At 51.8% G+C, this 16,695-nt stretch overlaps 1 protein-coding gene across 3 annotated transcripts in view; it reads right to left on the reverse strand.

Annotated features, from left to right (window-relative positions):
- Positions 1 to 16,695, reverse strand: part of LOC144938124 (disintegrin and metalloproteinase domain-containing protein 11-like) — a 95,079-nt gene that overhangs the window by 24,701 nt on the left and 53,683 nt on the right. For all 3 annotated transcript variants that reach the window (XM_078865831.1, XM_078865832.1, XM_078865833.1), the window contains exons 18-20: positions 8,670 to 8,750; positions 7,055 to 7,105; positions 6,593 to 6,656 (exon numbers count right to left, since the gene is read on the reverse strand). In XM_078865831.1, coding sequence (XP_078721957.1) covers positions 6,593 to 6,656; positions 7,055 to 7,105; positions 8,670 to 8,750 — 196 coding nt within the window. The remainder of the gene's footprint in view (positions 1 to 6,592; positions 6,657 to 7,054; positions 7,106 to 8,669; positions 8,751 to 16,695) is intronic.

The following is a 16,695-nucleotide window of genomic DNA, read 5'->3' on the forward strand; positions in this document are numbered from 1 at the left end:
ATCCCGACTGGGCCTTCGCATCATCCTCAGTGAGTGGCTGGAGGTCCAACAACTACCGACCTTGGAGGGACCCGCACCGGTAAGAACGGACGACTCCACACTCTGACCTACTACAAATGCGGTCTGCGGGCCATGTGTCATCCAGCTGCCGGGCTCCCGGTCACGGCAACCTCGGACCACGGACCCAGGAGCAGCGATCGCCCTCAACTCCGCGTCAGGCTCAGGCAAGTCACGGCACCTCACGCTCTTGGCCCCCACGCGCTACACACGCACACCATCACCTTCCTTGGGACGGGCATGCGTCGGACGGTGGGGAACCGGGTCAGTGGTCCCAATTGGCCCACAGAGTGATCGCCGCAACTGCAGGTTCCTCCGCTGTAATTGGCTTCATAGAAGAGGTTGAGGTCCGGATGTTGGTCGACACCGGTGCTTTGGTGACCATAATCTTGGACCTCATCTTTAACATACTCCCCAAGACCTGTCGTTCCTTGCAGCCAGTTGATGTTCCGTGTTTTTCCGCTAACGGGGGTTCGTTGGGCATTTTCGGATGGATCGACGCGCAAATTCGGATTGGCGATATCAAATTGAAGGGCCCTATTCTTTCATCAACCCTCACCGTTCCTTGCCTGCTCAGCACCGACTTTTTGGCAAGATGCCTATCAAAATCCTGGTCAGCCAGGGTTGTATCGAGCTCCCCTCCGGCCAGCGCATGTCTTTTCTTGCCCTCTCCCTCTAGGCTGCGTACGGCCTGTGCAACCATGCAGGCATTGGCATCGTGCACGGTCCGTATCCCATCCAGGTCGTATATGCTCGTCCCCCTTCATTTGTGGAAACCCCTCGATTCGGACACGGTTGCTAATGGAGTTTTGTTGGCACCCTCCAACATGGCTATGCGTGGGTTGAAATTGGTCGGGGCACAGACACTCGTTCCTGGGGAGCGGGAACCTTTCATCCAGGTCCTTAATGCGGGCTTGCGTACCACCATCATCCCCCAAGGCACGGTGCTCGCTCATGCAACACCGGCACTCCTGGGGGACTCGGTGGTGGGCCACGTAGGGGATGCTCGTGTGCCCCACCTGCATTCAGCCCTCGATGATGAGTGGATTGATGCCCTGTGCGCCGGTTGCATTGACCTATCGGACTCCCAATGGGGTAAATTGCGCACGTTGCTCGGAGACTTCTTCGACGTCTTTAGCAAGGGAAAATTTGACATCGGGTGCACCTACCTGCTTAGTCATCACATCGATACGGGGGATGCGGCTCCTATTCGGCAGAATCCATTCCATCTCAGCCCCGCCGAAAAAGAGCATGTTCGGGTGGCCGTTAATGATATGTTCGCAGCAGATATCATTTCCCCATCCACCAGCCCTTAGGGGGTGCCGATCGTCCTCATTAAAAAAACAGATGGTAGCCTTCGGTTTTGCGTGGATTTCCGCCGTCTAAATAAGGTTTCCGTGGCCGATGCGTACCCCCTGCCCAGGATGGACGAGTCACTCAATGCCCTGGCTGGCGCACATTATTTTTCTAATCTCGACATTTTGTTGGGATTCTGGCAATTGCCTCTGGACGACGCTTCAAAACCCAAAACGGCGATCCGCACCCCACAGGGGCTCTTCGAATTCAACTGGCTGCCTATGGGTCTCCACTCGGTCCCAGTGACGTTCCAGCGCCTCATGGAGCTGGTCCTCGCTGGGCTCCAGTGGGAGACCTGCTTGATCTATTTATATAATGTCATCATTTTTAGCCGGACTTTCAAAGAGCACCTGGAACGACAGCGCGCCGTCTTTGAAAATATGCACGCGGCACGCCTCAAATTCAAACCACAGAACTGTTTTCTTCTGCGGAGCTGATTGTTAGCCAATCAGAAATTGCCACAGATCCCGCAAAAACCAGCTGCGTGCGTCCATGGCCGATCCCTACTTCAGTAGGGGACATGCGTAGCTTTGTAGGATTCGCCTCCTACTATCGGCGTTTCGTCGCGGGCTTCGCGTCCATTGCGAAGCCCCTTCACGCTCTTACGGCCAAGGGAGAAAAGTTCCATTGGGGTGAAGCAGAACAAGCCACGTTTGACGCCCTTCGCAATGGCCTGGTTGATACCCCTCCCCTGAGTTATCCAGATTTTTCAGCGCTGTTCCTCCTGGATACAGACACTAGCAATACCAGCATAGGAGGGGTATTGTCTCAGGTCATTGATGGCGTGGAGCGTGTGGTTGCCTTCGGCAGTAGGGTGTTGTCGCCCGCTGAGCAACGATACTGCGTCACCCATCAAGAGCTGCTGGCTATCGTTTTCTTCGTACAGCAATACAGACCGTACCTGTACGGTAGACATTTTACCGTCCCCTCCGACCACGCAGCTCTCCAGTATGCTCTCCGGGTTGATCAGCCATCAGGTCAATTCTTCCACTGGTTAGAAGTCCTCCAGGACTATTCGTATACTGTAGTCTACCATAAGGGTGTCCAACACGGAAACGCCAACGCGCTATCACGGTTGCATATATCGGAACGGTGCGCTTGCTTCATGGGGTCGGGCCGCTGCAAGCAGCCCATCGATAACGTGCCTCCTTCCCTCACTGCGGTGGCCGAGTGTGTGGTGGATCCCCCTCCGGAGCCCGCTGTGCCCGGCGTGCAATATGCTTTGTTGGGCCTCAGCTCTGAGTGGGACCACCTCCACGTGGAGCACGGTTCCCTCCTTAGGATGCGCCGTCGAGCCGGCGAGGTCCACAGGCGAGCGGATCCCGAGGGCCCGGTCTCCCCTGCTCATGAGATGGGATGGCAGCGACCAAAAATAACAAGTTAGTCGTGCCCACATCCCTGCATGGGTGGGCTGTGTGGGCCGTTCACGAGCGCCTTTTACATCTGTAGATACAAAAAACCCTTGCCACACTCAGGCTGGATTTTTTCTGGTCGGGCATGGCGGGGGACGTCGCTAACTTGCTTCAAGGTTGCCCGCAGTGCGCTCGGCGGAAACCTCCGTCGAGACCGTCGTGTCCTCTTCAGTCCATTCATGTGTCCCGCGTGAATTAACTTGTTGCGCTTGATATCTTGGGCCCTTTTCCTGTCACTCCATGTGGTAATAAGTACCTATTGGTTGGGGTAGAGTACTTCACCTGCTGGCCTATGGCCTGGCCACTCCCCAATTAATCGGCAGCGGCCGTCATGGAGGCCTTTCTCCAGGGCTATGTCCTGGATAAGGGTGCTCTGGAGCGGCTGCTGACCGATCAAGGGAATCATTTTTCATCTACTTTGCTATGGGATGTCTGCAACCTTTGGGCACGTAAAAAGTTCGTACCTCACCTTACCATCCACAAATAGACAGCATGGTTGAGTGGCTACACAGGACACTTGCCTCCATGCTTAGCCACCAGGTGTCCGAATCACAGGAGCATTGGGATCTCCACATCCCCAGGGTCTTGCCCGCCTACCGAATGGCACCTCATGTGGCTACGGGTTTTTCCCCATTTTAGTTGATGTACGTCAGAGAGGCAAACCCCCCAGTGGATGTTCAATTGCATGTCACGCAGACCTCCCCAAAATCCAAGGTTGCCGAACACATTCGGTGAAATGTTCGGAAGTTGGTTGAGGCGCGAGAGGCTGCAAAGCACAACTCGGAGGCCCGCCATTTAGCCAATGAGAGATTGCGGAACCACCGGGTTTCTACTCACAAGTGGTCTGTGGGTGACAGAGCATGGCTCCATTGCTGCCAGGTGCCCCTGTCAACGTTGCCAAAACTGTTGAAACCCTGGAGGGGCCCGGTCAACATTGTACGGGTCGTCTGGCCGCAGTGCGTGAAGGTCCGCCACGGGAAGCGGTGCTGGTTTGTGCACCCATCGCATCTTAAGCCCTTCTTTCCTCATCACATTACACCCACTCCATGCGGGGGCAGAGAGCGTGACGTGTCCGACAAGCCGAGCCGTGCAATCGCCGAGCCTAACCTTCAGCCCAGCCATGTTGTTGCTCCCTCAGATGCCTCGGGAGTAGCGCCTCGGCAGCGCGTTGCACCAACCACTACAGACGCCTCCCGCCCGCCTGACACACCACTGCAGGACCGCTGTCTTCCACTCCATGCAACCCCACGGCCACATCTTTCCCCCACTGCTTACGATGGTCCATCGACCAGAACTCGATCCAAATCAAAAACTTTTTCATGAACACTCCCGCGCTCATCCGGCCTCCGCAGCTTTGTCATCACCATCGGCCAGTTCATGTGGGTTGCGTCGTATGTTTGGAGTGCGCTGGTTCATGGTGGTTTGTGTATATTTCTGTGTATAATGTATATTTGTACAGGCGGGTTGTGTTATTTATGTGGGGGTGTTCGTTTTTCTTGTTGTTGATGATGTTTTTTTTTTATTGAGGCACACGTACTCGTTTTTAGTTCTTGCCGGTCTTTATTGTTATTTGACAGCCGGGACAGCTGTGTGCTACGAGGGGGGGGGGGGTGATGTAGCGTCGGAAATACATAGCACACGCTGCCCTATGTACACCTACCTGTAGTTGCGGGCACGGGTCTGTAGGGGGTGCCACCCTGAGATAGATAGAGAGAGAGCCGGACTGCTGAGAGGCCGAGTTCCCCCTGCGACCCCAGGTGAGGGGTTGGGGGGTTATTCCAGAGCACCCTGGAAGGTTCCAGAAAGAGGGTGGTACCGGGGGCGGAGAGTCTCCGAGGTGGATATAAAAGACGGACCTCAGGACGGCTTGGGGGCAGTGCTCTGAAGACGAAGACTGAAGACCAGTTAGGCTAGGACCCTGGGGACCCCCGGGACCTGACATCCTTTTAAGGGCCGGGGCCGAGCGCGGGCCAGTGGTCGGGACCCGCACCTTGGCTGGGTCGGGTTAGCGTAGCCTCCTCTAGGTAGGACCCTGGGGACCCCCGGGACCGATGTCTCTTTAAAGGCCGGGGCTGAGCGCGGGCCAATGGTCGAGACCCGCACCTTGGCTGGGTCGGGTCAGCATAGCCTCCCCTTGGTCACTCTTAGCTGGAGAACTCAGAGCCCATAGTCCCAGTGATAGGGCACGTCAGCCCAGAGGCCATACCTCCTCAGGTAGCGGGGGGTTAAGGGCCTTGTGTTACGGTATTTAAATAAAACGTGTTGCCTCTAAGCTCCGTCTCAGGTCTCCTTAGGAACCCACTACACATGCACTGTTTCTGTAGCAACGTTACAGCATCCGAGAGGGCGACCGCCTTGAACCCCCCACACTGCACCCCCCACATGTGATAAGGAGGAGACCTTTATACTAGCATAAGAAGAATTATTACGGCCTTTTGTTTCTGTACAGGAAGCATAATTGCAAGCGTTGGCACATTGAGCGTTGTAATTAGGTAACCATGATTTAAACTAAGGTCGGTACTGTGTAGTAACAGCTGTACCTTCGCATTGACGCCCATGAATTATAGCCTAACAGCTTATTGGGCTCTTCCTGTTTAAATAAATACCTTTGAATACATATAGTGCATCCATCTAATTATCGTATTTTGTACTAAGCATTGAAATGTGTGTGGGAGTCTCAACAGATTCCAAGGTAATTTTCACGACCAATATTATCCATAATAGAGGTTGTTTTTTTGTTATACTCTGGTTGTTGCCTGATTATGCTGGTTGTAATTACCGGCGAAACGTCGTACTCAAATTGTAAATGTTGTGGGTTTCCTCTCCAAAACACCGGTGTGCTGAAGTAGTAACTAATTGGCACGTCTTGTTTACGTGACAAACCTTACTAATTGGCCGTGTCAGGTGGTGGTGGTGTTGGTGGGTTTAATGGCACATTTATATTTATGGAGATTCCAAAGTAGTTAGATGTGCTGTGATAAAAAATAAGTCAGTGTCTGTACCCATATAATCAAAGGAGCTCATATCAGCAGGTAATGTTGGCCCAGTAATGGGAATTATACATTTCTATAGCGGAGGCCAGTTCATGTATTAACACAACAAATTTTAACTGTGTTAAAATGTCAGCAGTTTATATACGGCCAAATCTTTTGAACTTAAGAAACCGATGACGAGTGTGCTACACGTGTCTAATTGGAATACATCAGCTTGCAGAGAATATTTTTGTATTCGGTAAGCATTACGATAAACTGTGAAAACAAGGCTGTTTGGAACTAAAATTTGCACATTTTTAAATTCCACCATGTTTACCAGTGCATGGTAAGTTTTGCATGAACTATGGAATTTTGTGTTGTGGTGCTTGTACAGTCCTGTGGGTAGCGGGGACCCGATTTGGATTCCCGCTCACAACCAACACCAGTGATGATTTTCTAAACCGGTCCTGGACCTCCCCCAGGTCGACTCATCCCAAGATGAGTACTTGGTGCGGTTTGTAAACATCGCCACTAGGGCATGGTGCTGGCCACCCAACCTTCTCGTGTGCCACAGTGCCGGCCTTCACAGGTGCTACTCGCTAAGAGCACTTGCCCCAACAGTCTGTTAAGGGTTATGGGGGGGAATCTTTGTCTTTGCACAGTACTGTACACAACTCACCCTGGACACCACTCATTTAACAAAATCACGGATATATGTGGCAAAGACCTGTGAAGAGTGCCACCACAGCAATGTTGGGATTTGCCAAGCATGAAACAATGAAATACGCTACTCACGAGATCCCCATATGTACTTGCAATGTCCATCTCGTGACTTGCACTCTCCTTGATAGCAGCGTCCCTGGAGGACGCACAGTGACAGTTGGTCACAGTCAACATGATGTGGCTCGGTAGCGCAGCAAGGTGGCTCATCGACAGCACTCGTGGCTCACAACATGAAGTGCCTGGGTCCGATTCCCGAATCGGGTGCCTTTCTTTGAGGAATTTGTTTGTTTTCCCCCTGTTCTGCGTGGGTTTCCTCTGGTCTCTCCAGTTTCCTCCCAAAGCTAACAAAAACGCCACACACTGTAACTGGTATTGGCCAAACATCCCAATACTGGAAAAAAATACCTGCAAATTACTCACTTGATATAAAAAAGTGAGGCCTTCCTGAGAAAACAAGCTTAAAACTGGAATAAAATAAGATGAAGCTTGCAGTACAATGATTTTAAAGATGATGGCAGCAAGCAATGATCGTACCTGCTGGTCGTTGCACCAGTATCCATCTTGCTTGTGCACATTTTCTGGACACTAAAACGAGACGCAGTGAAACGACACAGACACAACCTCATCTACACAGAGGTCACGCGCAAAAAAAAAAAACATCCCCAAAATCGCGACGAGCATTGTCACACTCACACGATGAAATGCAAAGGGGATGGAGCATGCGCCGATATATTAATGAAGTTAATTTGTACATTCATGCACTGAGTCAGACTACTTTTGCAAATGAGACTATCCTAGCTTCTTAAGGTCCAACCTGGTTAAATAAAATAACCTTTCACTGTGAAAAATGTTCATGCAGTAATTCAACAGAGACCAATAAGGCGTTAGTTATCAATGTTCTGTATTTAAAAAATCACAGCAGAAAAATGTGTTCTCTGCAGATACATTAGCCGAGGCACTTGCCACAAGCAGTGTGGCAGACCCAGCCTACTACATCCCAGCGCACTGCTGTGGAGTTTCCATCGCCAGCTTTATACCCCGAAAAAGTAAACTGCACTTGGGTTAAACTTCTCCCATTGATGTCCCCGGGCACAGGGCTTCAATTCGAAGGGAGGTAAAATCAGCAGAGCAGAGAGGATTATCGATACATTTGGCATCAACATTAGGGTCTGCAGCCACCAGGGACATGGAAATAATGAACAACTTTTTGAAAAGAGACAAAAAAACTCAACAGATTTGTCAAGAACACCTCAAAGAATAAAAACGTTAACACTTTGGTGATTGAAGGAGGTGACTGGGGGTGGGAGGCTTGAGGAGTGAGAAGGTTCCATTGGGATCAGGCGTGGAGGTGGAGTTCGTGAGAGTCACTCTGCTTATTTGGCCTGTCTCTGCGCCGTAAAAAAGGGCTATTGCCTGAAACGTGGCTTATCGTAAACTTTTTTTTCTTTGCAAGGCCCAAGTAGTAGTATTTTTGTTGTTATTGGTGAGTGTGTTGAGTGTTTTTGTTGTTGTCTGTGCTTGTGCACCACTGCCAACACAGCATCATCATCATAATATTTTTTTAAAAGGTGGCTTGAAAATAGACACGGAGGAACACAGAAAATAGCGAAACTATAAATGAAATGTCCGACATTGTTAAAGATAAACCCCAGAATTTCCAGATATATTTCTGTAATCGACTTCCCTGGGTACACGTTCTGCTGCGTGTGTTTTTTCATTTGTGTCCCTCCGGCAAGGAATTTTCATTTTAACTTTAAATTTGTACGCCACGGTGGCTAGGAGATGTTTACTACCTCGCCTGGTATACAGGAGGTCATGGGTTCTATTCCGACCCCGACGCTTGCTGTATATTAGGAGTTTGCACCCCGTGGTCGCATGGATTTTTCTCCGGGTCTTCCGGTTTTTCCCTCCACATTTAGAACCAACACGCATTTCGAGTATTTGGTTGCTATAAATTTCATCATTTGTGATAGCCAAGTCGCTTCTGAAAAAATGTATATAGTTGAGTGGGCTGGGCCTTACCTGGTAACAATTAAACATAGTTTTAGTTTCGTTTTTAATTTGTAACCAGAGTGGAGGTGGCTCCCACCACTGGCACCACACACGCACTCTGGCAAAGGAACAGAGGAGGACACCGTCTGGGGCTCACCTGGCTGGAATCTCCCGTGCACGTTTCGTTGACGTCACAATCATTCACCGCCTCCCGACACACTTCTCCCCGGGAAAGCAACTGCAGAAGAGGGATGTGGGTTACCACCAATGCAGGTAAAGTACAATTTGGCCATTCTTGCGGAACGTGGGAATACACTTTACGTTGAAGTGATAGAAGCCAGAGTTGTGGAAACAAAATTAAGTTCCACTAAAACACCGGTTATGCGTACGGAACACAACACATCCAGCAGTTCAGATGAGAAAGGAAGAGAGCTGCCACAGCGGTGAAACTGCTATCACATGGGGAATTGCGATCCAGAGGTCGCCAGTTTAATTAAATCTCGCAGTGCGACAGTTGAAACAATGAGGTAACGTTACTTTCATTCACCATTAAAATCCCACGGAGATTGGTCACCGGTTTCTGACTTTTGGAACTGGTAACCAATTCTGAAAAGCGCTTACCCATTTACAGGTTGTTCGTTGAGCAACCCGAGTATGAACTACATAGAACAACAACAAAAAATCACACTTCGGTCCACAAAGCTGCTCACACTAAATATGTACAGCTTGGGCTTTGACGAGCGTGCAAGCAGTTGCACAATTTCTGGCACATGATGCGTGCGCAGGTTTCACAAGATCTAGACCTCATCGTCACGAGCGTGTGCTTGCACAAAACCACATCGACACATGCATTCGCAAATTGCTCATGCAGTTACACTCGTACAAACAAAGACAAAGATCCCTCACGTAGCCTTAACAGACTTTTGAGACAAGTAGTGAAAGCGAGAACTTATGAAGGTCGGAACGGCACACAAAGGGGGTGGGTGGCCAGCACCAGGTCCAGCCGCCTTTGTCTCCCTGGTGGCGATGTTTGCACATTGCACCAGGTACTCAATTGTGGCTGAGTCGATCTAGGGGAGGCCCAGGATCGGTTGAAATAATCGTAACTGGTGTTGGCCATGAGCGGGTTTACAGCGCAGCGCGCTAACCGTTGAACTACCGCTCCCCCGGACATACACACGCCACACACACATGTGCAAACGCAAGTCAAATACAATTCACACCTAGACGATTCCCTCGCATGAACAGCAGCAGCGACACTGTGAAATTGGTCGTCACAACAATGGATGGTGGAAGCAAATTCTACTCTGTCAGAAAAATGTGCTTTTCACTGTGCCGAAAACAAAGAAGGCATCACAGGGCCCTACTCGCACTCGTGGACACTCTCTGGATGTAGTCTGCTCCACTGGCTTCCCATTGCCGATGCAGGCCTATCTGATCACCCTGCACTAATCTTCGAGATGCCCTCACCTTGCTCACTCTCTTCCCGTCAACGCCAGATTTCTTATCGCCTGCTAAACTCCATTACTTCCGTATCAATTACGGATGTCTTTGCCCTTCCCTTCCTCTCTGTGAGCCCAGCCTCCCCTTTGTCGAGGAGACTGCTTTGTTAATTCCACTCTTTTGCACATTTTAGATCACCGAGCTCCTCTCATGACCCAACTCATTTCCACCACGAAGCCCTCCCCATGGTATTCAGCAGAGGTGGGACAAAGTCATTGTTATGCAAGTCCAAGTCGAGTCGCAAGTCATCAAATTCATGACTCGAGTCTGACTCGAGTCCAAGTCACATGACTCGAGTCCACATCTCATAGGTGGGACAAAGTCATTGTTATGCAAGTCCAAGTCGAGTCGCAAGTCATCAAATTCATGACTCGAGTCTGACTCGAGTCCAAGTCACATGACTCGAGTCCACACCTCTGGTATTCAGTCGAGCAACGGACGATGAAGTCAATGGCTCATAAATCAGAGAGGGTCTGGAGGAAGTGAGGTCTTAACCATCCATCAAATGCTCTTTAAAACATCACTCCGCAACAACAAGGATGCTATCTCTAAAGCAAAATATATACGTCTTGCAGCCATGATTGCCACTGGAAATAATACTCCGAGAGTTCTATTTGCCACTGTTAATCACCTTCTGAATGCAGGCCAGCAGGTTAATCTCAAATGATCATTGCAATTTGCTGCAACAGTTTTTTTCCTGACAAAATCACCACCATCGGCTCTTGATTACTGTCGACACCAATGGTCCCTCTCCCTCCTAATTTCCACAAACCTCTTTTTACCTCGCCTGGTATACAGGAGGTCGTGGGTTCAATGCAAACCCTGATGCTTGCTCTAAGATTTGATAGCCAGGTCACTTCTGAAAAAGAGCTATATCGTTCACTGGTAAAATAAAACTAGTTTATAGTTTTAAGGGCACGGTATTAGCCGAGTTCTCTAGTTATCACTCTTTCTAAACTTACCGCACTTATTGCCAGGTCTCATGTCCTACTTGTCGTCCTTCTAGACCCTTTCCCTACCGGACAACGTAGGCAGAATCTTTGCTCCTTTGGTCCCCTTTGCTTTAGATCTATTCAGCAGGCCCCTCAACACTCGGTACGGTTCCCTCCATTTTCAAGACGACAGAAAGTTGCACTGCTTTGTGAAGAAAGCTGGCTGAGACCTGGAACTCCCCCAGCAATTTCTGTCCAAGTTCAAATCTCCCACATTTGTCCAAAATACCTGAGCATGACGTGGCCGCAGGGTTTCATCAGAATGTATCCTTTGTACGGCACCACTAAAGACAGCTCTGCGAGGGTCGCCAATGATTTGCTAACATGTGCAGACGAAGGTTTCCCTAGCAATTCTTGTTGATCTAATCACATATTTTTATACAACTGTAGAAGAGTTCCAGCCCCGGTTAAGTCTTGAACCTCGTCTTTATTACGTCTTCCGCACAGCACTTCACACATCAGGGAATCACTCCGTTCAGGCTCCCCAAACCCCCTTCTATCCTTCCCTTTATTCTCTTCACTATCCTCTCTGGAATTTTCTATGATTCTCCACCAATCCCATTCATTTCTCCCAACGGTTCCCCGACCAACCCTGCATTTCCATTTAGTTTTCCCTGACGACCAATTTATTTTTTTCCTGCCCTGTTTACAAACTGGGAAACTGAACTAGGCCCAAGTTCCCATGGAAATGGTACCAGGCTGTGTCAGCACTGAATTATGAAAGATGAAAGTAAGAACAAGTGATCTCTCCACGTCTGTCAACTCAATCCTTCAGATCCTCTCCCCACATCCCTTAGGACTCCCTCCATTTTGTGTGTGTAGTTTCTGTTTTCATGGTATTCTCTGTTACGTTCCCATGCACGTTAATTTTCTACACAGACACACACACACACAGCTATGTTTCGTCCCTTTAACACGTAGGCTTTCGCGACCAATATTATTCATAATCAACGTTTTTGGGTTTAGATCGCGTTATTTATAAATGTGTCGTAACCCTCCACCACCCCAATCAGTAAAAAAGTGTCACGTTGACAAAAGACAAATAAATGGTAAAATAACACACAGCGTTTACAGAAAGCAAACGCACACTGATGCCTATCTGAATGCAGATTCACATCATCACCCAGCTCAGAAATCCTCTCTTATCAAGACGCTCATACATCGGGCTAAAACAGTGTCAGATGGTGAAAGTTTAGTGAGAGAGATTAAACATGTTAAAGAAGCACTAAGACAGAATGGCTACAATAATGCTCAAATTAACAGAGCACTAAATGCCAAATCGCGATCGCAAAGCAACACTGCTGAAAGCGATCAGATTATCGAAACAATAAAAATACCATTTATCTCAGGAGTAACTGACAAATTAGCCCGTGTTTTGCAAAAGCAAAACATTACAGTAAGATTTGGTACAGTACACAAAATTCAACAACTAGTAACGTGCACTAAAGACGAATTACCTAAATTATCAACAGAAGGTGTATATTGGATTAATTGTGTACGTGGCAGATGCTATATTGGACAGACAGGGCGTAACGTTAGTGTAAGACTAAAAGAACACCAGAGAAATATTAAACTATTGCAATCACAACTGTCGGCAGTGGCAGAACATGCATGCCACCAGGGACACTCAATTGATTTTGACAACGTTGAAGTATTGTGTAAAACTAGTTACTACTGGCAAAGACTAATTATATAATCCATTGAAATTGAGAGAAACAGAAATAACTTTAATCGCTCAGACAGCGTATTATTAAATAAGATACATTACAATTCCTTATAAGGGAAACAAACACTAACTGATTACTAATGTAGCATAATCACAATAAAACACATGCCAAATGATTACTAATCTACAACTCGCATCGTAACAATAGCCTGATTACTAATCTAGTATATACTGTAATTACAATAACCCCCCCTCAAATCTTTGCACCTGACGAATTAATGAGTTAATGATGACGTCACCTTGCTGCTGCTCTATATAAGAACGGGAGACACAGCAGAGCCTCACCATTCTGGCGAATTGCCCGATGACGCTGAACGCAAATACCAGCGAAACGCGTTCCTGAACCGGTTCTCCCTGATACACTGCTGCGGCTCGTCGGTGTCCCGTGGGTTCTCCAGCCACCCCGGGGTGTGCGAGGGCCCCAGACCGGGTGGTCTGGGGTGGCCTTGCTGCCGGAGGGTGGGTGAGCCGCGGGCGCTGTGGGAGGAGTGACCCAGCTGCAGCGAGCACATGGAGATGGAGACGGAGTCGCGGCGCACGGCGCAGCCTGAGGAAGACGCCCGGGGCGCTGCGAGAGACCGTAGGAGCGGGGCGGGCCCGTCTGGTGCGAGGGTGATGTCGGGTGAGGCGCAACAAGGGAAGAGAGTGGGGGGGGTGGAGGGGTTGGGGAGCGCGGGGAGGGAGGAGCGGGGAGGAGAACGAGGGTGAGCGCCGGGAGGAGGGGGTGGGAGTACCCCCGATCGGAAGGGGGAGGAAGGGGCAGGAGAGGCGCCCGCATCCCAGGGGCCGGGAGGGGGGCAGTGGAGGTAGAAGACGGCGGGGGTTGGCCCGGTGGGTGCGGGGAGGCCCGGCGGGGGAGCGGGGAGGTGGCGCGGTGGAGCTGGGGCGGGCCTGACCCCGTTGCAGGCCAAGAGGCACAACTGCGTGCGGGTCGAGTTTAAGGAAGATGTGGAAGAGGGGGTCACCCTGGACAGGACGACCTTCGTGAGGTCGGTTGTGCTGGGAATGCTGCAGGTGGAGGTGGAGGACTTGTACTGCCTGATTGCCCTGCCGGGGGGGAGGGCATTCGACGTGAGCTTCACCACCAACATCCTGCTGCAAAAATTCCTTGCCCGTTTCGAGGAGAAGGCGGGGGAGAAGCCGCTGGCGTCTATGAGGACGCGGTTGCTATCGGACCTGGAGACGAAGGTCGTGACCGTGTTCCTTTATAATGAAGCGTTGCATGATCAGGACGTGGAGGTGTGGCTGCGGCAGCACTGTGTGGTCCTGTCGGGCTGCAAGAGGGTGCTGGATGCGGCGGGGATATGGACGGGGGCCAGGCAGTGGAGGGTGCGTCTGAAGACGGAGGGGGGGGCACTGAAGCATGTCCCGAGTGCTCTGAACATCGGCGGAAACAGGGGCTATGTGGTGTACGCGGGACAGCCCAAGCTGTGCAGGAGGTGTGGGGGAGGGGGGCACCTGGCAGCAGCATGCGTGGCGCGCGTTTGCTACAGGTGCAGGGCGCTGGACCACACGGTGGAGGAGTGCGGGGAGCCAGCCCTTTGCAACCTGTGCGGCAGCAGAGGGCATTTGTACAGGACCTGCCCAGAATCCTACGCTAACAGGGCGCGGGCATGGCGGAGTGGCCAGGTGGAGGAGGCGACGGAGGCTGCCGGACGGGAAGCGGGCCGGGAGCGGGAAGGGGAAGGGAAAGGGGAGGTGGAGGAACCGCGGCCCCCCGAGGAGGGTGAGGGAGGGGGATCGGCGGGGGAGGGAGCACCACCACCACTGGAGGGGGCGGAGGAGGGAAGGGGAGACAGCATGGAGGGGGAGGGAGGGGGATCGGCGGGGGAGGGAGCACCACCACCACTGGAGGGGGCGGAGGAGGGAAGGGGAGACAGCATGGAGGACTCGGGAACGCCGCTGGGGAACTGGTCGGAGGTGACAGGAGAGGAGGGCGAGGTGGGGCAGCGGGTGGAGGAAGGGGCGGATGAAGCATGGGAGGAAGTGGGGGGGAGGAAAAGGAAGCGGGACAGAGTCCTGATAGGAGCTAGTCCCCAGGAAGACACGAGCCCTTCAGGATCCGCGCCGGACTCGGGAGAGTCGGGGTGGAGGTGGGGGGAAGGGGGGGAACGTTTGATCCGGGGAAAGCCCGTAAATCAAAGGGGAGGAAAACGGTTAAGGGGAAGGCGGGCAAAGGCAGGAGGAGAGAGCGCGCGCCGGAGTCCGACACGGGATAAATCACGCCCCGGCATGGACATATCCGCAGCATCGGTCAATGTGAGAGGGATGAAGGGGAAGGGAAGGAGGGGGGCAATCATGCAGTGGCTGCAGCTCACCAGAAGCGATGTAATCTTCCTCCAGGAATGTCACCTCCCCTACACCCTAGGGTCGGAGGCTCTGCTGGACGGATGGAAGGGACAGTACTTTTGGTCTGGCAGCAACGAGAGCAGGTGCACAGGTGTGGTCACCCTTATAGGAAGACGGGGAATGAGTGTAGAAGGGACCCAGGAAATAATACCGGGTCGGCTTCTCTGTCTAGACGCTACTTACCAGGGCGTGCAGCTTCGGCTGATAAACGTGTACGCCCCGGTACGGTGCATGGAAAGGAAGGAGGTGTGGGAGAGCCTGGCGGGCCTACTGGCCACCAGGAGGCAGGTCATCGTGGGGGGCGATTTTAATTGCCCGTTAGGCCTGGCGGACCTGGTGTCGGTGAAGGGGAGGAGGAAGTTAGATTCCTCTTCCAGGGAACTGAGGGAGCTGATGGGGACCTTTGGGATGGTGGATACGTTCAGGAGGATGCACGGCACGCGGCCAGAGTTCACGTGGGCGGACAAGAGTGGGGGAGCACAGTCACGCATTGACTTTATCTTCGTTTCCGACAAGGTAAACGTGGGCAGCGCGGGGGTGGAACCTTTTCCCCTCTCGGATCACAGAATGGTGGTGGCGGAGCTTGTGATCCCGGGGGGGGTGAAGAGGGGGAAGGGCGTGTGGAAGATGAATGTGGGCTTGCTGGCGGAGCAGGAGTTGGTGGAGGATTTCAAGCGAGCGTATGCCACCTGGAGGACGCTGCAGGTGTGCTTCCCCACGAGGGTGGAGTGGTGGGGGCATGTAAAGTGTAGGATCAGAACGTTCTTTCAGTGTTACAGTAGAAGAAAGGGGGTGGGTAGGGATTTGAGACAATGGAACGCTAGGTTAGAAAGGCTGTATGGGCTGCTAGGGCTAGGGTTCCCGGTGGGAGAAAGGATAGCAGAGATGAAGGGGAGGGTAGCCTCAGTCCTGGAAAAGAGGGCTAGGCAATTAGTGTATAGGGCGAGGGTCAGGGCAACAGAGGATAGGGAGCAGTGTACACGTTTTTTCCTTAAGGCGGGTAGGGAGGGAGACAATGAAATGAGGGAGCTGGTTAGTCCTACTAGGGGTAGACAGGTGACGACGGAAGGGATGATTAGTGTAGCGGAGGACTTTTATGGGGAGTTGTATAAAGGGAAAGGGATAGATGGGGGGCGGCGGGAGGAGCTGCTGGGAGCATTGGCGAAGAGGGTTGAGAACCCGGAGGCGCTAGGGGAGAGGATTCAATGGGAGGAAGTGGAAGGGGCGGTGAAGGGGCTGAACAAGAACAGGACCCCAGGCCCGGACGGGATCCCGGCGGACTTTTACATAAAATTCTGGGAACTCCTGAAGGAGGATGTTGTGCAAATTTGTAGGGAAACGTTGGAGGAGGGGCAGGTACCGGACGACATGCAGGAGGGCCTGGTGACACTGATTTATAAAGGGAAGGGGGAGCGTAGGGACCTGGGAAGTTGGAGGCCAATAACCCTCCTGAACGCGGACTATAAGATCGTGGCAAGGGTGGTGGCAGGGCGACTGGGGAAGGTGGTGGGTGAGGTGGTGGGGCCGGACCAGACGTGTGCGGTCCCGGGGAGGAGGATCGCGGACACTTTGGTGGTCTTGAGGGAGGCGATTGAAGGCGAGAGAGAGAGGGG

The sequence above is a fragment of the Lampetra fluviatilis genome, chromosome 21 (assembly GCF_964198595.1).
Source record: "Lampetra fluviatilis chromosome 21, kcLamFluv1.1, whole genome shotgun sequence".
In the NCBI taxonomy this organism is placed as follows: Eukaryota; Metazoa; Chordata; class Hyperoartia; order Petromyzontiformes; family Petromyzontidae; genus Lampetra; species Lampetra fluviatilis.